This window comes from Astatotilapia calliptera, chromosome 11 (genome assembly GCF_964374335.1).
Source record: "Astatotilapia calliptera chromosome 11, fAstCal68.1, whole genome shotgun sequence".
In the NCBI taxonomy this organism is placed as follows: domain Eukaryota; kingdom Metazoa; phylum Chordata; class Actinopteri; order Cichliformes; family Cichlidae; genus Astatotilapia; species Astatotilapia calliptera.
The window spans coordinates 25,973,765-25,996,993 of record NC_137432.1 but is presented as its reverse complement, the minus strand read 5'-3'; the positions used below and the strand labels follow the sequence as shown (position 1 = coordinate 25,996,993).

Here is a 23,229-nt window from a genome sequence, read left to right as displayed (position 1 = left end):
TTTAAGGCATTACAGAATGTGAACAACGATTCTTTAAAAGGGTACTTTAACCTACTTCCTGTTCACCCCAGTAACGATGGTGTTAGCTACCAGCTATCACCAAGGAGGACAACGGTATGATCGAACTGTAGAGATTACTGAACCTTGTGAACCTAAAGCTCAGGCTTCGTACTGCTATAAAGGCCATAGGTATAGACAGTCTTTCTAATTTCCTGTCTTTATGATGTTACTGAGAACAGAGATCTAATTTCTGCCTGTGATCACAGGAGCCCCACCTGCTCTGATCTGTGTGTGACAGGCAGCCAATGAGAAGAAAACTGGCTTAAGTGGGAGGAGCTAAATCAGCTTGTTTTAGTCTGCACTAATTCTGAACTGTGAATCATGCAAAGCTGGAAGTGACAGGTCCACTTTAAGTATATGAGAATATTGCATCTTGTCCTTGCTGTTCTGTGTGCTCTACCTGCTCTGTCAAAGGTGAAGATGTCCCCCTCGCATTTAGCGGCACTTTTAGGCGTGCTGGGCTCGGAGCTACAGCTGGAACGCCGCCGACTCTTCCTCTTTGGGGAGATTTGCTCGTCTGTAGCAGAGTCTAAATCTAGAAGCAGAAGGGAGACAAATTTAAATCCAAGCAAACACAATGAGAGATATAAATAAAATGAGCATTATTTTCAACAGTTTAGATGTTAAAGTAAAAATTATAATGCACTATTGAAGTCCAGGAATTATCAGCAGAAAGCCAAAGAAACTGCTCTACAGACACCAGCCTCAAAGTATCCCAAAGTGCTTTGTGTGACCTGTTGAGTTCTTCCTCTTGCGGCGATAGCTCCCCAGAATGGCACGAGGTGAGGTGGCCAGGCTCTGCAGAGTCGGTGACGGCAAAACCTCCTCGGGTCGAAACTCTGGCAGCTCGGCAAATCGTTCCTCAAAGTACACCTCTGACAACACCCTTCCAGTCCAACACACACACAAAGACAGAATACACAGTATATATACACCGTCCATCAATAATTCAAACACAGAGGTTTACAGAGGCATTAACTCACTTGTCAACAGAGTCAAAGGTCTTCTTCAGAGGTATATATATATATATATCCATGAGATTCAAACAAAACCCAAAGGCATCAATGACTTGTCACAAAGTCAAGGCTTCAGAGGTGGTGGCTTTACCCTTTGGTGAGACGGCTGCCAGTGGAGGGCCTGCTGAGGAGGAGAGAGGGAGGGAATCTTGCCCATCAGCCTGCAGAACGCAGTGATCACAGAAGGCCAGCACCAGCCAGGTTTATCTGAGGTTTGAAGTAAAAGCCAGAATGTGATGCTCCCTCACCTCTTTGGCGGTTGTGCTTTCCCTGTTCCTTGAGTCAGAGGAGTCTCCAGCACTGGAGCCCTCCAGTGAGGATGCTGGTTCCTCTGTGGGATGTGCTGATGGAGACGCCGTCTGCCCCGGCGGTTCAAGATCAAAGGCAAAATGACTGTTGGCTGCAGCTTCCCTTTCCCTCTCCTTTTCTCGCTCCCGCTCTCGCTCTCGCTCCTTGTCTTTGTCACGCTCTCTCTCCTTCCCTCGGCCTCCTCCTTCATAGCTGCCTACGGGAATGGTGGCCACTGTTGCCTTCACTTTCTGTGGGACCCTGACTGGAAGCAGGGTGAGTTTGGGTGTGCCTGGTGTGCTTCCTGTAAAAAAGAAAAGAAATAAAAATACTTATGAATGAAAGTATTCGCTCACTCATTCAAGCAATGAACTTTAGTGGCAGGTTAAAAAACAGTGGGTGCAGTTGTACCGGGTGTTTGGATCTGAAGCGAAGGACTGCAGGGCCTTATGGAGCCAGCAGAGCCACTGGGAGGCGCCGCTGAGCTGCTGGAGGGCTGCGTCTGCCTCTCAAGCTGTCTTTCCGAATGTGTCAGCAGTTCTGCCTGCCTCTCTGTCTGCCTGTCAGTTTGTCGATCCGCAGGTCTGTCCGGAGGCAGGTGCCTGTCAGTCTGTCTGTCCGGATGTGGGTGCGTGATGATGGAGGGGGTTGCTGTGTGTTTGGGCAGGATGTGGGGAGAAGCGCTCGACGGGCTGGAGACAGAGTAGACCACGCTGGGGGGTACTGCTGCCATGGAGACCACCCCTGTTGCCATGGTGACGCTAGGTGAAGGAGGGTAGATGGCAGTTACTATCTGGCCCCCGGAGCCTGAAGCAGGGGCTGAGGTGGAGGGCTGTGGAGACTGAGCTGTGGCCAGGAGTGGTGGTTGACCTGGATGAAGGAGACAGGAAACCAAGAGGGCAAAAATAACCTCATAATTTTCCACATTGCTATGATGATCTGCGACATTTTCAACACGATGAATACCTATTCCTTCTCTTCTCTCAATAATCTGACAAATTACAGTCTTTATTGACAACTATCAATCCAGATTTCCACCTGGACTCGATGAACCAAGATTTTACTGAGATATGTTTGTTTATGTATTTAAGCAAAATAGAAATGCAAATATTAAAGGCAAAAATACAAGCTAACACTGCTAACAGTACTTTTTGTTCATGTATTCCCTTCATGTCATATGAGAATAAATAAAATGTACAAACTGGATTAGCCCAGGTTTAACAGCATTAATGCTTACTTTACTCAAAACTACTCATAAGTTAATGTATATTTCTCTGCTGCTCTGCAAGGCTGAGGGTGTAACTGATGAGGTTATTTGCACATAATTAACACTGACTCACTTCATTTATGGATGACTGAAATTACTTAATGCATATATGCTTTGGACTAAATTATAAAATTTGTGTTTTAATTCAAAGGCCATTTAACCTAAATGAAAATGATAACTTTATTTATAGACTCTTGTGGTTTGTTGCATGTATTTTTTTAACAAGTTAATAAAAAATAGTTAAAAATCAGACTTAATTTTGGCAATAGCTCTATAAAGTAGTGATTTATAAATTGGCCTAAGAAAATAAAAAAATCACCGGTTCAATGGAGTCGATGGAATCCACTCTCCCACAGTACCATGCACTAAATAAATGCTGGAAAAAGTTTTACCGCAGATGAAGGTTACTACTGAAAAGAGACACCGGGAAGCAAACAATATCCACGTGTTGTTTAATCAACCGAGTATGAAATGGAAGTATACAATATTCAATTATGCAGAGGCTTATTTTTACTATATATGCATATATAGGTGGTGAAGAGGTCAAGCTTAGTCTTTTCCCAGCACTTCAGTACATCTAATACCAAGAGAGATATCCGCTCTCTTACTCTGCAACTCTTCAAGGCCACAAAAAAAAAAGAAGAAGTAATCATATGATATCTCGTAAGAGCTGAGAGATGTAGTTCTGCATTAAGATTTTTCATCTCTGTCAAATGTGCTTTCTGTGTGCATGTTTTCCCTTTGCCTCTGGCTTCCTCCCACAGTCTACACACATACATGTTAGGTTAAGTGGTGACTCTAACTGGCTATGATAAAAGTGTACAGAGTGAAAAAGCTTTATAATGTGAATTTTAGTCTAAAGTGCTCGAGTGGCTAATAAGACTAGAAAACTACTATATAAACGCAAGTATGTTGTGTACTACAAATCCAAAAATGAAAAGTCAGAGAGGAAAATGGGGAATGGAAGAGTGCATGGACATGGATTTCTACAGCTGAACTTTAGCCTATAAAATGGCTGTTTTTGATTAGGTAAGGTTTAGTTTAGTTAAAATGGGAACAGGCCTTTTTTTAAGCTTCATTTGTTATCAAAACAGGCTAAACTTAAGCATTTGTACAAACACAGGTAGGATTCAAAATGGCCTGTGTGTCTTCATAGCTACTGGACATTTCCACTTGACAACTGTTCCATTTTGTTGGTGCTAAAAGTTTAAAAAGTAAATCATTTGTCTTTTTTCCCCCCAATGGTGGTCTAAATGAATCAAAAACATTTATTATTGTAATGAAAAGGGATTGTTAACGGACTGAATAATCATAAACAGCCCACTGCAGAGAACTAACGAGTGGTAAAAGATTTACCCTTATTAGCCCTTGTGATGTCCTCCCGATTTGCATACAATGTGAGCCATCAGGGGTCAAAAATGTCCCCACTTCATTTGACTGTTTTTTAAAGTAAAAAGTATAAATTGTCAATCAATTCAGTGTTACACCTTAGTTTTACTTAAGACCAACACATTAACACAAAATTTACTCAACATTTTACATTTTAGGGCCACCAGACCTTCTTTACAAAAAAATAAACCCTGTTTTTTAGCGAAAACAAATTGAGAAAATTAAATATTTAATTGTTTAGATAATTTTGACTATCTGAATAACTAGAGAGTGCTGTATGTTGAACTTTAGTGAGAATTTTTTTTTTGAACCATTTAAATTTTTTTAATGGCAGCAAATAATCACACTGGTGGTCCTCAGGGGTCAAAATGTCCCCACTTCATTTGACTGTTTTTTAAAGTAAAAAGTATAAATTGTCAATCAATTCAGTGTTACACCTTAGTTTTACTTAAGACCAACACATTAACACATAATTTACCCAACATTTTACATTTTAGGGCCACCAGACCTTGTTTACAAAAAATACACCCTGTTTTTTAGCGAAAATAAAACAAGAAAATTAAATATTTAATTAAATTAAATATTTAAAAAAAAATTTTTTTTTTAAAAATTCTCACTAAAGTTCAACATACAGAGTGCTGTATGTTGAACTTTAGTGAGAAAGTTTTTTTGAACCATTTATAAATTTTAAATGGCAGCACATAATCACACCTGTGGTCCTCAGGGCTCAAAAATGACCCCGTTTGCTTTGAAGCAACAAGTATAAAATATCATCCATCTCTGTGTTTCAAGGTTTTATTCAACTTTATTCCAACTCATTGCCTGACAGTTTTCTATATTTTGGCATGGTAGGAGGGCATGAGTCTGAGTGAAGGCAAACTTTCATGAGGACAAAGGCGTGTCCATATTTGACCCAAGTGCAGGAGGAAGCTCAGGTTTATTCCTCTGCACTGGGCCCATCATGGACAGCATTCTTTCTGCAGTTGCAGGCCAAGGGTCATATACAGTAAACAAGCTGTTACAGGTGATTGTTTTCTTTTGGAAACCTGCAATGTTAGGGACAACTCGTGTCCTGACTGCAGGACAGACGGTTTGCCATCGCACACGAGCATGTTCCATGTACAGCTGGACCTGCATCACATGCTGCCCATGTTTTTGTCTCAAAGTTCCCTGGTTTACTTGGATGTTCTGTTGGAGGGGACAGAGTCCTATGAAGGGGACTTGTTGCTCATACAGTCACATCAGTACCAGGATCTTACATCACAGCAGGAGGAACACCCACTTGTGTTTCAAGTCAAGTCAACACCAACACACATCATACACCTCAAATGGGAGCACGTTTGTGTCATGAACGACGATCATCTATTGTGTCTTTATCAAGAAATTATGTCCCTTTTGTGCTTCTATGATTAATCTTGTGTCAGCATGAAAACTTCTCTACCAGACTCAGGATGTCATAAACTGGCCGTAGCGACTCTACTGGATGCACGGCAGTAAGAATCAACACACCCACATATGCCTACAGCTGCATTCGGTCCATTTTTCTTCCTCTCTTGTTGTCCCTCCTTGTTCATCATTGAGTTGGCTGTAGAGCAGGTCATCTGCTAATTGGATGGTTGTTGGTTCAATCTCTGTGTGCTCTAGTCTGGAGTTCTTACCAAGGTGTCCTTGGGCAAGTTACTGAACCCCAACTTGGTCTCTGATGCATCCATTGGCATGTGAACGTTAAAAAGCAGAATACAAGCAGAATACACTGTGTATAATGCTTTCAGTACTCGAGTAGAAAAGCCACTGAAGGAGTATGGGACCTGGCACATGTGCTTGGACTGTGGTAGATCATCTTTCTCTGAGGCACATGAGAGAGTCATGCATCGTCTGTCACTGGGAAGGTTAGAAGACCAGATCAGTGTTTCCTCACGTTACTGCAAATATTCCTCTGTCTCAGCTGATTCCTCTTTCCTGCTTGATTCTTTGTCTTCATCATAATTGAAATGGATGATGTGTAGTCCTCTGACACATCTTCTATTTCAGTTTCACATTCTGAAAATTCAAGAAACTTCAAGAAGCCCAGTCACTTTCTCTCCAAGCTCCTCAGACTACCATGTCCTGGATGCCTGAGAACCTACTTGAACATAGTTCAGATTCTTCATCACTTTTCTTCACTTCATAGCCTTCTTCCACTTCTGCAGGTGGCTGATGTGCTTTTTCAGAGAAAGGGTAGCATGTGCTCTAAATATTGACAATATTTTCTATATCTTCTAACCCTGGATCTTCCTGAACATTGATTCTCCCTCCTCATTATACTAGAGGACAATATGTGCTTTGTCCTACTGGTCATTGCTTTGCACAACATGGTAAAAAAAAGTATGCTCATCAAAGTATGCAAATCTCCAGTGCAATGGAGGCTTTTGAGGATACTTTCTGTGTATGTATTATTGTAGAGTCTACCTTACAATACGAAACACTTTGATGCGGCTGTTGTTGTGATTTGGCGCTGTATAAATAAAATTTCATTGAATATAGAGCACCTGCCTCCTCATTGTGCTGCCTGTTGTGGTTGTTATGACCAGTGCTTGACCCCACACATCAGTGATCCAAGATCAAAGATGTTTGAAAACAGTATGGTGTGAAAATACGGCTCTTTGCAACACTTTGTACTTTGGGGTCATTTTTGTCCACGAGGGCCAACAACGTTATAAAATTCAATAAAAACCACATAAATAAATCAAATTACTTGAAACTTATTCCAATCATTCATAGTATAGTAATGAATAACTTCTGTTATTTTCAGCCCATTTGATGAATAACAAATACATTTTTGATAGCAAAAGATTTCTTTAGAGGACAAAAATGACCCGTGGACATTTAGTAATGTTAATGTATACTTAAAATGCTGTGTCACCTTTGTTATCTCTTATTTTTACACCACATTAAGTTATATTTACTTTCATTTTTGTCTTCGGGTCCAAACTGGCTCTTGATAGTAAAAGCTGTTGAACCCTGTGCTCTATAAATAGACTGAATTTACAACTTGGGCCAAGAGTTAAACAAGTTTGTGAACTTTGCTCACTGTGGCCTGTAACTGTATAAGCTCATGGAAATACTCAGAGACATAATAGTCTAGTAGATTTCATATATTAGCTAAGAGCATTGGAAAACCTGTTTTCTGGGTCAGAGTGAGGGGCTACCTTGCCTACATGTGGAGGCAGGAGCACCACATTTAAACGGAAAGAAACATCCCCCAATTCAGACTATTAACATGAGCTTTCATGAGGGCACAAAATCATCCATTTTCCCCCCACAGCTGACACCATATACCCCAACACCGTAACAGCTTCGGCCAGCTGATGTAAGATCTTAGCCGAGACCCTCTTTTCCTCTACATCTCTGCTGTGTTGCTCTTTGCATTTCCAGGTGCTTTGATCATGCTGCTTCCCGGCTGTGCAGCTCTCCCCTGCAGGTCCTCTAACCCTGAACGCAGGACGTTCTGTCAGCGCTCCTCTTCACCAAAAACTAGCTTTACAAATGGTTTTGTAGTAAATCATGTTTACAAAAAGGTTTGTCCTCCAGCTTATCTCAACGTCTTTGACACTGTTGTGTAACGAAGTGTGCCATCGACCAGTAACAACCTGTGTTTTGTAATTTTAGTGTAGTGTTACTGCTAAAAATTCAAATGAATGCTAAACCAAGATGAAAAAGCAACTTGGGAAGTCAGGGAAAGTTGAGTTGTTGATCTCAACCTCAAAAACATCATATCCACCATGTAAAGTGAACATTAGAAGAATTTGTTTAACAATGATAAAAACTCATGCATAGTAAATTAATTTTTAGGCTTGAATTTACTTTGTCATGTGACAGTTTTTAACGATTTGTTGCCCTCCTCGTAGAGTGACCTAGATTCGTTATTTATTAGCCTAAAAGCCTATAATAAAATAATTCTAAACACGAAGAAGCTATCAATGTTTTACTTAAAGCAGATATTTTGAACTCAGGACCATCCAAAGAGCACATGAATGCAGGGTTAGTGTATGTTTCAGCTAGCAGAAAAGGTCATCAGTCATCAATGCACTTTGATGCTGGCATTGTTACATCAACATTATTCAGAGGGCCATATGTGACCCACACAGTATGATGTATTCAAAATACAGAATTGCTGTATTAAAAACAAAACAAAAAAAACAACCCAGGATCTTTGGATTATTTTTTCCACGGCTCTGACCTGCAATCAGCGGCTGTACAAGCGTCTGTCCAGGCGGGGCAATGGCTGTGAACCCAAGAGTTGCAAGGGGCGCGGGTACGTATGCAGACCCAGGAACTGGCAGAGCTTGCTGCGAAGGGGAGGAGGCTGTTGCATTGGAGACTAGAGGCAGGGTGGATGGTACCCCTGGAGTGGACTGGACGTAGGTGATCCTGGACAGGAGGTACAGATACAGGTGAGGTGATTATTATAAAATGAAAAAAACAACAACAGAAGAAGAAGGCAAGAAGAAGAAGCAGGCGGAAGGAGGATGACATTTATTGTAATAAGAAATGTCAGGAAGGGTGCAGAGGCAGCGACAGCCCATGTTACAGTAGAATAATGAGGCAGACTGAGAGTGCAGGGAACAGAGACACGATTGGAAGGAAAGAGGAAGACAAAAAGAGAAGTGCTGCAGTGAGGGTCAGTTGGTGAGTGTACATCACAGCAAGTAGCACTAGATAACTAGTGCTGCGTGTGTGTGTGTGTGTGTGTGTGTGTGAGAGAGGAGATGAGAGGTAGTGTGGGGGTGGCAGGCAGAGGCAACTTGGGCCACCAGCAGCATGACTAACATATCCAGAATAGAGCTGTAGTGTTACAGCTGCACCCCTACTGGAATTTCGGTTTCTCGTGTTGTCTGCTCACTGTGTTACAGGAAATATGGAGAAGCTACACAGCTTCAGCTTATATGCTGCAAGGAAAAGATAGCATATTGTTTTTTAATAACTCAGCTGTTAACTTATAATATTGTTGGTGATTACTCAGAGAGTTTTATTTCCCCATTAACTGCAGTAAAAGCCTGTTTGGAATTAAAGTGCCTTTTTTTAAAACCTTGGAAGGCATAAACTGGCCCATTTAGAAAGTATTTCATTTGGTCTAAAACTGTTGAATAAACCTTTTATTATCTAGCCAGTGGGCAAAATCGTCATGTAAAAACACTCCTTCTGATTAACTTCTATTTTGGAAGTAACCAAATTGAGTGCACACGGAGACAGAGCATGTCTTTAAGCTCAAAATGATTTCAGGGAATTATCGCTGGTTAACTGATGTTTACTACAGATTGTGAATGAAGCTGCACGCGTGGCTTGCCTTCTCCATTTTAATGTTGCATCAAAGAAAGCACAGCAGCAAACCTGTAAAGGGAGGATCAACGTGTTCCCTCTAAGTATTTATGTGTATATATATACAGCACATCTGTCATATGCAGAAAGCCTGCAAAATACGGCTGCAGCTATTGATTTCTTTGTTAATCGAGTATCTTATCAATTAAGTAAGTTATCGGATAAGAAATACTTTTGCCTTATTAATGAGATTGCTTATTGGTTTACACTTTAGAAATTACAAATTTTAATAGTTTAACTGAATTAAACACCCATCCACAGAACTAAACTGCTAAATTAAAATAAAAATTAAAAATGCAACAATAGACAGATAACAAATACAGAAATCTGGAGCTATCGCAGCTATCATAGGGGGGGATACAGGGTACACCCTGGACAGTTGGCAATAAAAATTAAAAAAAAAAAAAGGTACATAAAAACAACAGACTTCAGACTGAGTTCTGACAGGATTGTACCTCCTGGATGAGGTACATTTGCTGTGTGTTCACGTGTATGTGTTTTTAAGTCTTGTATGTGGTGATTGCAATGAAGAAAAACGTTCTCTGAACTGAACTGTTTGCCATGTGCTGAGCTGCAGCATGTCCCAATTCAGAAAACGGATGTTCTGATGGTGTAGATGTTAATAATAATAATAATAACTTTATTTATAAAGCGCTTTAAAACAAAGTGCTGTACAGCTATTTGAAACTAAAAAGATGAATAAATAAAAAGGGATAAATAGCAGTACAAGTAAAAACACAATACAAGTTAAAAACAGTAAGAATTTAAAAAGTAAAAGACATAGAAATTAAGACATGTAAGATAGGGTGAACAAATGTGTCTTCAACTTAGTTTTAAAAACCTCCACAGAGCATGCCTGCCTACTATTTTGAGGGAGGTTGTTCCAATAATAATCAATGATTAATGATAATTAGTGATAATAATAATTCAGTGTTCAACCTAACAGCCCCAGGTCAGTGGCTGAGAGTTTCACTTGCCCATGCAAACAAAAAAACAAAAGCAACTTTTGAATTTTGTTTTAACTTTTGTTTTTATTTTTATATATATTTTACATTACTAGAGCCTTGAAATAAGCTGTAAAGGAAGGTACGGGGTTTAGTACACCCTATACCCCCCTTTAGATTCGCCCCTGCTTGCTGCAGGTATCACTGTGATAGAAAGTGGCCAGCTGCAGCCTTTATCAATCTGCCTAATTTAAATTAAATGTATTAAATTAGGTTAACAGCTCATCTGCATATTTTATGTGAACTTCTATAGCACTAACGCAGATAGCTTGTAGTCTAAGATAAATGGCGGTGGATGTGAGCAGCTAAAACGTTGCAGCTTGTTGAACAGGTGGGTTTAAAGCTTTGCATGCAGCTTTTTCCAAGTAAAGGTTTTTACAGTGATTAAAGTAACAAATGCTGTTTTCTTTTACGCCACCTGAGCGTCTTGACGACAGCTCCACATTAAACTACGACAGCATCATCTTCACTGCTGCTGTTGTACTATCAGTCTTTTTGTGGAAAAACTGGGGGCTGCATGACCTTAATATTATAATACTTTTTGTTCACACGTGCTCCTAAATACATTCCTACTGCGGGTCTATTTTTAGTCACAAATGTGGGTGAAACGCTCACGCTTACACGGTGACAACCGAGTGCAAACGAAGCATCGAAGCCAAGAATTTGCCTCAAAGATTTTTTTGTAATCGAGTTACTTGATGAATTGTTGCAGCCCTAATGCAAAGACACTTCCAATAAGTGAACAATTACAGAGATCAACTGCAGCTCAGGGATACTGGGGACTAGGGTGCACAAGGGCTGGCATATGTTTATAAATGAGTGCTTGTTAATCAGAGCTGAGTCAAGCCTTACTGGCACATTTGTTTACAGCTGCTCTCAGACATGTGATGTGTTGCATTGCTGGGTTTATCTATCTGTTAGAAAATAGCTTTTAAGCTGTCAAACATCAGTCTCCATTATATAAATGCTTTATGTCAGTTCAAACACGTCTGTTATGAACAGCAGTGGAAAGTTTAGAAATACTGTGAGTAGTGACAAACAGCCCCAATAACCACACTGGAAGTTTCACTTCATTTATTAACTAGAATTTAAAATGTGTTTAACACAGGCTGACAGCACTAAAGCTGTTCCAGTTAGCTATGAAAAATGGGAAACAGATAGGTCAACATTTGGCTGCCGGGTAATTCCTCATCTTGCTCACATGCTGTGTAATTTATAGGTAAAGCATTTACTGGATTTTCATTTTTAAAGTGAGTGGAATGAAAGAAAATCCAAAGAGGGGGGCAAATGTGGGTAAATCGACGGTGCTTTTCAGATGAGTTTTTTTTTTTCTTCTATTGTTGCCCTGCACTGCCAGATCAACAATGTTCTCAGTGAACAAAACACTTTTCTTATGCCTCTTTTAATTTTGGCTCAAAGGGCTATTCAACAGATCATGCTTTCTTTCTCATAAGAAACAGTTGGAGGAATTAGCTGTGCATGTGTACTCAGCTGTCATAATAAGGCAGCAGACATGATATAAGTTCTTTAAATACTAACATTTTCTGTTTTCAACACATTAACTTTTTTCTTTTTAATCACATTACTATATTTTGCACCTAAAGAAATTTTGTTACTGATTCTAATTAAGAAGAAAGATAGGACACCACAAGGTTACAAACAAGCACACAATTAAAAATATTTTTTAATGATTTTTAAAGAGTGCCAACATGGTGATGGTGGTGTTTATTTCGTTCCTTGTTCTTTATGGGATCTCTGCACTCCTCTTTCTGGTTTCATCTACTTTCCCAACCCCCAGCTGGTTACAGCAGAGTGCCGCCCCTCCTTAGAGCTGTTTCTGATATAGGTCTCTTTCTTTTAAAGAGGAGTCCTTCCTCCCCACTGTCACCAAGTGCTATTGGTGAACTATTGGTCCCATATTCATATTCACTGTCTCACTGCAGTTTGATATCTCCTACCTTGTAGGTGCTGGTGGCACTAGAACAGCCTGGGAGGGGGCTGATCCTGGTGCTACCACAGCAGCTGTGCCCACTGTTACAGGGAAGGGGCTGGCAGGATGTACTGCTCCACCCTGAGGCAGCTGAGATTGAACAACGGGCATAGGAGCTATATGGATGATCTGGGGGGGAAAAAAATAAAGATAGAAGAACCAACACAAATGTTTATTTGCAGCTTTGCTCAGATAAAGCTTTAATAAGAAAATGACTACAGTTTAAAAACACGTCATCAGTGAAGCACCGCTGACCTTGCTTCCGGACTGAGCTCCATTCTGGACAGGAAGAGGTGGAGCCACAATCGGAAACTGCTGGGCAGGTGCTGGCGCAGTCCGCACTGTTGCCATGGGAACAAGCATTTTACCCTGGAGCGCCGGAGACTGTGCTTGCACTGATGAAAACGCGGATAAACAGGGGGAATGAGCATTTCATTAGAAGTCAACACAGACTATTAGCTCCAGTGCTGTGTCTCCTGTTAGAGCTTTCACCTCTAGTTCCTGGGCCGACTCCTACTGCTGGGCTGGACGTGTATCCCGTCAGTGGACTTGTACCCTGCTGCTTTCCATTGGCCAAGGACACATGTGTCGGTGGAGCTGTGGGCAGGTTGAAGACACTGGTTGGCTGGCTGAGCTGCTGAGGTGGACTCTTTGGGTTGGTGTTGGCAGGTAGGGTAGGCAGAATGTACTGGACTTGAGTGATGGCCTTACTCCCAGGGGGTGCCAGGGAGGAAGCAGGAAGGAACTGGGGCTGAAGCAGGGGCAGAGGCAGGGGCCCGTTGGTTTGGCTATGCTGAGCTGAAACAGCAGTGGGTGGAAGAGCCTGTGGCTGAGATGGCTGGGGTTGTGGGGAGGGGGTTACAAGCTGTATAGAGGGTTGGGGAGGCAAAGCCCCTCCTAACACCAAATTAGTCACTACACCACCTGGACCCATAGCTGGACTGGGTGATGACGAAGAATAGTACCCACCCCCTGTGGCTGTGGCCCCGCCTCCTGAAGCTGAACCAATCAAGAATTGCGGCTGCTGCTGGGGAGTCAGAGACTTCCTTTCGGAAGGGTGAGGGTTGGATGAAGTGGCTCCATCTCTAGGTTTGCTGGCGATAGGGAGCGGTGTGCTGATAACAGGACGCATTACATTGGTCACCACTGTAGAGGCCACCCTAAGGAGTGGGTTCGCCCCCAGCGAACTTACTGATGAGGGAAGAGGCCCTCCGGCTGGAGAAGTGGACATGACTGACTGACCAGAAGAAAGGGAGAGAGAAGTGGCTTGCCCACTTCCACCTTCCTCCCCTCCAAATGCATCCTTATTCTCTCCCTCTGCTCTTTCCTTCCTCCTGTGGTCCATAAATGCTCCCCCTCCTGATCTCCCCTCATCATAGCGCTTGGTGGTGGGGTAGGAGGACAGTGAGACACTCCTACCATGAGGAGTATGGTGTGAGGAAGAGGAGGAAGCAGAAGAGCAAATGACTGGAGCAAAAACTCTCTGAAAAGGACAAATATACAGATGTTACACAGGATAATCACCTTTAAAATGTTTCAAGAAATCTGTGTGTGTTAAACTGATAGCTATCAATACCATTACCTTTCGATCGCTTTCATCACCCGAACCGTTCTCACTATCGCTGTCAGTCACACGCTCCTTACACTTGAGGTCTATGGAGCTGCTGGGATAAGGGTCCTCTGCGGAAAGAAGCACACACTCCAGCTACACTTGATATTCCTTAAAATTTAACATCCACTCAAAAGGTCAGGGAAAACTTGTGATGCATTCATGTAATGCTGGGAGAAAGCAGAGAACACCTTTTATCCAAGGTTGTCAGCTTGCATTGCAATCTTGTAGTCAGACCAGTTAGACAACTTTAATTAGCCATTTTTGCTGTTACAGAGTTAAGCCCTTTCAAAAGAGGTTGAACTCGCTGTATTATTTTTTATTTTATTTCTAATGCAAATCCCAGATGATGTGCATTTGCAGCCATTTAGCAAGGATATTGTTAATGTCAGTGATACCTGAAACTTCAGACTTGTAATTACAAGCGAGAAGCTGACGTGAACAGTTTTTCACACTCAGCTGCTCATAATTACCGTTTAAATAACCAGATAATTGGGGCATGTCTGAAACTGCTCTCACTTCTTAAAATCTGAAATGTCAAAGTGGCCAATAACAGGAGAGACTAAACAACATGTGACTGTTTCACAAGGAACTAATTGCTGACATTACCTCTTAGTACTGAGTGGGTGTTTTGTTTTTTTTAAACATACAGAAGATGACAATACGCAGTGTGGTTCAGTGCTGCTGGAAGCAGTTTACTAACACATTAATTGCTCTAATCTAATATGGCTGCATGAGCACAGTAGTATTCATTTCTCACCAATGACATCATCATCTCCCTCCTCCTCACAGATGACCATGCGCTCCTCATCACTGGTCATGTCCTCGCTGACCCCACGCTGAGACTGTGCCAAAGGAGGGGCATGGCTCGAGAACTGATTGCCACCATCCCCACACATCTGAGACAAAAGACATATTAGGATGACCTTCTTGTTGTAACCTTATTTGGGTTTGATGTAGCAATGTGTTAAATGTGTTCAAGATGCCAGTCTGGGACTGAAAATGCACCATCCTACTGCCAAAACAGTTTTTTCATGTTTGTGGAAAGCAAAAGTAGAAAACATCTTCTATTGCTGGGAATACAAAATGAATTCACAAAACACATCTTTAAATTTCTGACTGCACTGGTAGCAGTAATGGCTGCCTTTCATTTATTCTTTAAAAAGAAAATACTAAGCTTCAACATTCAATATTCAACGTTCTCAGTTGATGAGCTGTTCTCCTCTCTCACCTGTGCCAGTTCTGCAAGGGCTTGCGTATTACCCCTGTCACTCCGCTCCAGGCTGTGCACAGCACTTTGGGAGAAGGCTCTGGGGCGAGTAAGCTGGCTCGCATGGCCCTCTCCTGTAGTCCTCTCGGACACGCCCACCAGTCCTGGACTGACACCCTTCAGCTCGACAGAATGGGGCTCTATCCCAAGGCAAAAATATCACTGATAAGGACTTGAAGAATAACGGGCATATGAGAATCTCTGTAAATGTATGCTGCATATTGACCAACCTGTGGATTCAGACATGCTCCTCTCTCTGATGTCTTTGCTCCCTGGTACCCCACGACCTTCAGAGCTGGACTTCTTTCTGTCTTTATTGCACCACTTCCAGTCTGGGTGGGCCTTGAAGTGGGCCTCTTTGACCTGAGACCAAGAGAAGGGACAGGTATGCATCTAAACTGATATACGACTGAACCATTTTTCTAAAATTATGTACATCTTTCTGTATGTATCTGGATACCTGGAAAGCCAAATCATGGTACTTCTGTTTCTCTTTAGGTCCTAGAGCGTACCACCATTCCCCAAGAATCTTGCTGACTGTCCTGTTGTCCTGGTTCGGGTGACGCTGGTGAACCAATGCTCGATGGCGCTTGCTGAAAATCATAAATGCATTCATTGGTCGCCTGATGTGGTCCTTCTCCCTCTGAAAGAGTGAGCAAGAAAAACAGTCAGATATTACGTGACATATCTTAATTAAGGACACACTGAGAATTGTGTTTTTGTGGATGCAGTGAATAAAAAAAAAAAGACAAACACCACCTTTCCAGGGCTGCTCTTGTCTCCATCTTTGGGCAGTGCACTGAGCGACTGAGTACGTCTCTTTCCTGGTGATGTAGAGAGAGGCTGCTCTTGTACGACTCCTGGAAGGAAGCTAAAGGAGACAGAAAAACATCTCTGGGTCTATAATCTTTAATTTTCCATACCCGCATGGAGGCTGGCCCATTAGCACTTCTTCTCTTTCCATCTCTAATATTTAAAAACCCGGTAATTTTCTACTTAACATCAGGTATTATTTACCTTAAGGCTGCGAGTCTATGAGATGTAGACACTGAGCACAAGTAGTTCATCTCCCATGAGATACAGCAGCAGATTCAGCAGATAGCTAATCCATTTCAATGTCTGACAGCCTGGCCACTGCCTTTCATATAGTGATAGAAACCAGAGATGGAATGCTTTTGTTCCCATCTGCTTTGTTCTGGCATTGAGCTCTTCTGCCCAAATTAGCACAAGGATACAGAAAATATCACACTCCCTTACTGTATGTGTGGGTACACAGCACCACACAGAAAATTACTGTGAAAGCTGGCTTGGACAAATACATAACCACTTTAACAGATAAAACATGAGGGTTTGTGCTACCTCTATTTCTCTGTGTTCTTTTAGCCTGACAGATTTACCCACAAAATCCCAATACAGTGAAAAGAAAGAAAGAAAGAAAGAAAGAAAGAAAGAAAGAAAGAAAGAAAGAAAGAAAGAAAGAAAGAAAGAAAGAAAGAAAGAAAGAAAGAAAGAAAGAAAGAAAGAAAGAAAGAAAGAAAGAAAGAAAGAAAGAAAGAAAGAAAGAAAGAAAGAAAGAAAGAAAGAAAGAAAGAAAGAAAGAAAGAAAGAAAGAAAGAAAGAAAGAAAGCTGCTCTTACGGGTCATCCACATCACTCTCAGTTTCACTGTCAGGCCTCTCCCTCTCTGTATCTCCTTTCTCTTTCTCTGGAGGCGGCTCATCTGAAGCAGGGGGAGGCCTTGATGGGGGACCTCTCTCTACAGTGGGAGGTGCCTCTGCAGGCTCCTGTGGCAGCGCTGCCACCCCCTGACACTCTGAGGAAAAACAACAAATTATTCAGGGCAAAGAAAGCAGTAAATGCTGCTGAAGTTTCAAAGGAAAATAACCCAAAACTGGTGACAACACCTTTCCCCCCCCCCCCCCCCTCCTTACAGCTTCTAGGTCAGTCTTAATATAAACATTACCCGTCTTCAGACTGGCTGCTTGAGGGTGGTTGACTGGGTGCTGGCCCTCTCCTGGCTGAGAAGTAGCATCTGATTGGGTAGGTGCCAGAAAGGGGACCAATGAATGCCAAGGGAAGACTGGCACTGACCGGGGCTCTACATTGGTCCACACTGCAGAAGATAAAAGGAATTCAGATTAATTTACCTGATAAATTCACAATATGAGGCCTTGCCTTGAATTCAGATTCAAAACAATCTGTCATTCGTACTAACAAATCAAGAAACAGCTTACTTATTTAGAGGAGTCACTGTAACACTTACACAACAGTCGCATTCCTACTCAATGACCAATTAGTTTACAATGTGATCAAGCACAAATGTTATATTATTTTGGATGGGAAAAACAACAAAAAATACTAAAAATCAGACAGACAACAACAGAGTACTTCTTGCAGTAGTACTTTGGCCACAGTAGCATCTTGCATTTTAGCCATCTAACCACAGGCTGGATAACATCTGGGATAATAGGTAAAGGTCGGTGGTTACATGGCAGAATAAGAAAGAACCAGTGCTTTGAAAGCTACCAGTAATATCAGTACTGCCACAGTAACAGATCAGACCTCCATCCACTAAACTGGTTAAATCATTCCAAAAACTGCAGATGTACAAAAGGACTCTCTGTTCCCAATAACAGGCTGAATGGAGAACAGAAGCCATTACCAAATGTCATAAATAAAACAAATGCTGTATAACTCACTATTTCCTTTACTGAAAGAAAGAAAGAAAGAAAGAAAGAAAGAAAGAAAGAAAGAAAGAATCTCTAGATAAAAATGCTTCATACATTAACAAAAACACTCAGAAAGGCATTACACTGTGTACCTGCATTACACTTCAGGTAAACAATAAGATATGGACTAACCAAACATGCTTAATCCTTGGCGAAGATACTGAGGATTCTCTGATGAGAACATTGTTGAAAGAAATCCTTGATGTTTTCAAAAGAAAAAATCTTTTTTTTAAAACGTAATGATAATGAGTCCTTTTAAAATCTTTCTTCTATAACATGTAGATATCCAGGTAAGAGAACATGTTTACTCCAAAAATCTGGGAAGCTCATAGTGTGTCTGGATCCCTTTCATCCCTACAGGTTGCAGCCATCATTCAGAAGAATAACTGCATCACTTCCCGACATGATGAGGTCTTCAAGAGGTATCCTTATTTATTTATTTTTAACCTAACTAAAATACGAGATAAGAGTCCATATATCCGTATCGCAGTATGCCGCAATCTAATAACGCACACGGAACAAACATCAGTGGACAGGGTGTACTGTAAACGATTCGTAAGAAAAAACTAAATAATGTTACATTTGTGCGAATGTAGCGGTGTACAGACGAGCCACTGAAAAAAGACGATTATGATCGAAGGCAGGGTTCCGCCTCCCTTTGGTCTAATTACCCCCGATGCCCTCTCTCCCTGTTTGTTTACATTACTACAGCAGGGCATGAAGGGGTTAACAAGGCCTCGAGCCCATCCACGGCCTGGATTGATACAGCCACCCGGAAACTACGCAGTCCTTCTGGGCCATGTCAAAACGTGCTCTGCGCTACTACACGGTTTTGGGCAGGTGGGGCTCGGCAGGTACTGAGAAGCACATGAAGTCCCGGACTCGCACAGCTACAGAGCGCCGTATCGATCAGGGTAAAACAGCGCTCCAACAAGCAAAGTGGGCTGATCACAGCTCAAGTGATTCTTCTATTTCCAACTACTGTGAATCTGCTTAATGTCCAAGTGTTCGCCGTTTCCCTCAACACCGACTTTCAACACTTGCTGATTCGGGCATTTTAAAAGAAAAAGAGGGGGGGGGGGGGGGGTAAAGAAATCACGGCAAATTTAGCTGCCTCTTGCAATAACCGGAGCCTCAAGTGCACCGCTCCAAATTGGACCAACCTCTCGGGAACGCCCCTGGTCGTGCACCCGCCGCACAGACACGGGCAAAAGAAACGCAATTATTTTCATGTCGCAACTATAAAATCCTATTTTCAAATGTACTGACATCAAATATAACACTGTCTGTTAAGTGCATTACTCCGAAACTTGTTTCTCTGATATATGCCCCCCACCCCCCTCGGGATTACGATATCCACCTGTTTTAACCAGGCAATTCAGTTAACACCTATAAAAGAAACACCGAACTAGTTGTATTTGTTCCCACTCATAAGAAGACATCGTTACCGTAAATCTGGTGCATTCATCCATCACCCTGCGCTCACAATCCCGCTATCCATCAGTTTGATTACCGAGAAAACCACCTGTACTGTCTCCGATTTAGCAGTTCCTATCCTGCCTGACGAATCTGGCCACAAACCTGACGTTAGCTAGCAAATGATGAGACTACAACACAGCGATGAAAGCAACCACGGTGAGGACTCCTGGCTCAAGTCAGCGAGGAGAAAAGGAAGGAGGGGAGGGGGGTGAGATGAATCGCAGTTGCTGTTGTATTTTTCTTACTCCTCCTCGATCAAGCTTTCGAGGCAGCAAAAGAGTGACCGGTTGTAGATGCCCCCCCCCCAGTACAGGACCAGAACACGGCGGGGGGTGGTGGAAGGAGGTGGGGGCTTTAAACCCCGCGACGCTGGGTGATAGCCGTTTGAGAGGTCGGTCTGTCTGCAGCAGGTTAGCTAGCCACTTCGTGCGGACGACATCGGCGCGCACACCGTCCAGTCCGCTGACTACTTGCTGTTACTCGTGTTGTTTTGGCCCAGAAAAGTCCTTGTATCACATCTCCACACCTCCCAGCCCGAGTTTACTCCCTTATTTTTGCCTCATTCGCTCTCTCTCGCGCGTAAGCCTTGGCCCTTTCTTTCTCTTTCCCTCCTCTTCCTCTTGTTGTAAACTAGGCTGCTTGCCCCCCCCCCACACACCTCCTGTACTCGTACCCCTCCCCTTCTCGTCCTGTCAACCTCGCCCAGCCTTGTCCCGCCCCCCCTGGGCGAATACTATTCGGCTATTCGCCCTGGCATCGAACCGTCATCTACCCGCCGCGCACGCTGATTGGCGGAAGGGTGCGCTGGAATGCCAGTCATATGCAAATTACACCCGGCGTTACAACTATAACCTCTTCTCCCTCTAATCTCGAAGCTTCTTTAAAATACTCAATAATAGTTAATAAATATTTTCACTGTATCGATATGGGAACACGAGCTGGAGTCCGTGTAAGGCCTCAAAAGTGAGTATTTTTGTGCTTCTTTCTTTCATTGGTGGAGGAGTCGTAGTAAACCTTGAGTGGTGGGTGAAAGCGCGTATCAAACGCCGACACTCAGATGTAGGCCAACCGATAGCTTAACAGAATTTAGAGAAGCTCCGCCCCCTTACTAATGCTCGGCTCCAGTTTTAATACACAAAAAGACCACACATGCAGGGAGGCGCTAGTGTGCTATCTGCGCTTTACCTATCACGCTGCTTCGGTCTCTCTAGGGAATCTGCACAGGGGGTGGACTCTGATGAGGACTTTGGGGTCAAGATTGCAATGCATACCCTCACCCAATAAACCTAGATAAGCATGCAGGGTCATTACAAGTTAGAAATATAAATCATTCGAAAAAGGAATTTGAAATACATATAACCATTTTCTGGTGATGCTACACGTTTGCTTTCAGAAACACAGCCAAGAGCCACGAGGCAAGTGGTGCAATTTTCCCCAATAAAAAGCTCTTCAAATATTTTCCATCTCTTCATCATGCAAATGTGCCTCCTCCAAGACAGAATTAAAAATGTTCTGATGCAACACTCACAGGGACAAGGAGGAAAAGTGAAAGAAAAGAAGAAGAGAATTGAAAACAGGAGAGCAGGACTGGTTAGAAAGAGAGGAAAAAATGGGTGGAACAGACTAACATTGGAGAGGACCAGAGGGTAAAAATAGACTGAGAGTCATTTTCAGCAGGAGAGCCAGAGAGAGAGAGAGGGGGGGAGGTATGGGGGGTGGAGAGAAAACAACTTGTGAAAACAGAACTTCTTTCAAAAGGAGGAAGGGTGTGAGAGGCCTGAGATGGGGCAGACAAAGGGGAAGCATTTAAATAGATTTTATAGACATTATACTGATGAGACAGATAGAAAGAGGATGGGTATTTGTGATGTGGGTTCTCACTGAGGCAAGAACTGCTTCTCAGCCTTTTTAATGGTTCCATAAGACAAATACAATACTGGGAGGGACTGAATTTATCACCAGCAGCCAGTCAGCACATCGGGAGCTTGAGACCTGACCAATAAGGCTGAGAGACACACTGGCAGCAGCTGCCCTTAGTAGTAAAAAAGTTAACCCTCTAAGTCCTGGGTTACACTTCTATAAGAGTATTTGGAAATGTTTGCAACTCAAGGGTATTGAGGACATTTCCTTACTTTTAGTCTTTCGTCACATCTGAAAAGCACAACTTGTTTGACGAGTATTTTATGGACACATTTATTTAGAATCAGAGTGTCTACATCAGCGGTCCCCAACCTTTTTTGCGCCACGGACCGGTTTATGCCCGACAATATTTTCACGGACCGGCCTTTAAGGTGTCGCGGATAAATACAACAAAATAAAACTAGTACTGGTACCGAAAAAGAAGATTTATTCATAACACACGTGAAAAGACCCAGGAAAACCGAGTTAACGATAAAAACAATAACAAAATAACGCTGAAAACCGATAAAAACCCTGAAAACCATACATTTCACACCTGAGCCTCTACCCTCGCGGCCCGGTACCAAACGACTCATGGACCGGTACCGGTCCGAGGCCCGGGGACCGCTGGTCTACATGACCAAATCAACTATTTCTGTAAAGTCTTGGGCTTGTATTATAATACCTATCCCTGGGGCACACGTCCAATATAATAATCTTTAAAAACACTAGAAATTACATAGAAAAACTAACAAAAACTGAACTAAAACTAAGCAGTAAAAACTAAACTGAAACAAGCAAAACCACTTTGGAAACTAACTGAAACTGACCTGAATTCAAAACATTCAGAATGAAACATAAATAAAATGTAATTGGAAAATACAAAACTTTAATCACTGACACAGACTAAGAGACTAAAGCTTATCAACTGCACTGCACTCTCAACAAGTCAATCAAGCAAACATGGTGTGTTAAGGAGGGGATGCTGGACAGCTTGGCTCAGAGAATGAAAAGGAAAAAAGAGTGAAAGAGGGTTAGGGGTGGAGATGAAAGATTGCTGTGGCTGTTCAGTGGTTGCAACCCTGGGTAAACATAACTGGAACTGCAACTGACCAATTATTCAGAGCGGAATAATGGGTTTTTCCTTTATCCTGGTCTGAGTACGGCACAATTCCAGTTCACTTAGTGTTGTAATAATACTGCACATGTATTTGCACAAAAGTAGATTAACGGTTTCTGGCCGTCATACCTTTTTAGAGCAAAAGATGTGCAGATAAGAAAATCAGTTGATCGCGTGCACAAGAAGCTGCATATGCAAGGGAGGCGAAATCAACACGCTGGGAAACCACAGAATTTTAGCACTTAGTCACATAAAACAAGAGATAAGTGGTGCAGACTGGTAAGACTAAGATAGAAGGTGTGAAGACAAACAGTAAAAGAGAAATTCCCCTAAAGCTTGGCTTCACCATCTCTCCCTGCTGCTGTGCTGGCGGTGCAGTATCTGTGTAGGTGTTCAGCAGCTTTCATGTGCTGTCTCTTCTCACAGACATCATGCTTTTCATGTGCATATGTGTGCATGCCTTTACCCCCCAATTACATCTGTCAAACGCCTCGTGACATCACACGAGAAACTTTTCCTCCTCCTCCTCCTCCTCCTCCTCCTCCTCCTCGTCTTTACCTACACTGGCACTGTGCAGGCGGAGCACCGCCTTCGCTCCTTCTTCCCATCCCATCTCTCTCATCCCTTAATTCATCTTCCACCCCTGTCCTCTGTCTCTCCCTCCCACAACCCACCATTTTGCTCCGTCCAATTATAACTCGATCCACCAGTCTTTTGCAGTTACCATGGCAACAGCTATGTTGGGCACAGGT

The 23,229-nt window shown here is 42.5% G+C and overlaps 1 protein-coding gene across 1 annotated transcript in view; it reads right to left on the bottom strand.

Annotated features, from left to right (window-relative positions):
• cicb (capicua transcriptional repressor b) overlaps positions 1–23,229 on the bottom strand; it is a 43,920-nt gene that overhangs the window by 2,911 nt on the left and 17,780 nt on the right. Inside the window, exons 3-19 of the mRNA XM_080308288.1 lie at positions 17,214–17,363; positions 16,889–17,063; positions 16,011–16,122; positions 15,712–15,894; positions 15,482–15,614; positions 15,213–15,391; positions 14,742–14,880; positions 13,955–14,052; positions 12,865–13,855; positions 12,628–12,767; positions 12,341–12,501; positions 8,240–8,430; positions 1,776–2,234; positions 1,282–1,668; positions 1,044–1,128; positions 795–946; positions 461–595 (exon numbers count right to left, since the gene is read on the bottom strand). Coding sequence (XP_080164414.1) covers positions 461–595; positions 795–946; positions 1,044–1,128; positions 1,282–1,668; positions 1,776–2,234; positions 8,240–8,430; positions 12,341–12,501; positions 12,628–12,767; positions 12,865–13,855; positions 13,955–14,052; positions 14,742–14,880; positions 15,213–15,391; positions 15,482–15,614; positions 15,712–15,894; positions 16,011–16,122; positions 16,889–17,063; positions 17,214–17,363 — 3,870 coding nt within the window. The remainder of the gene's footprint in view (positions 1–460; positions 596–794; positions 947–1,043; positions 1,129–1,281; positions 1,669–1,775; positions 2,235–8,239; positions 8,431–12,340; positions 12,502–12,627; positions 12,768–12,864; positions 13,856–13,954; positions 14,053–14,741; positions 14,881–15,212; positions 15,392–15,481; positions 15,615–15,711; positions 15,895–16,010; positions 16,123–16,888; positions 17,064–17,213; positions 17,364–23,229) is intronic.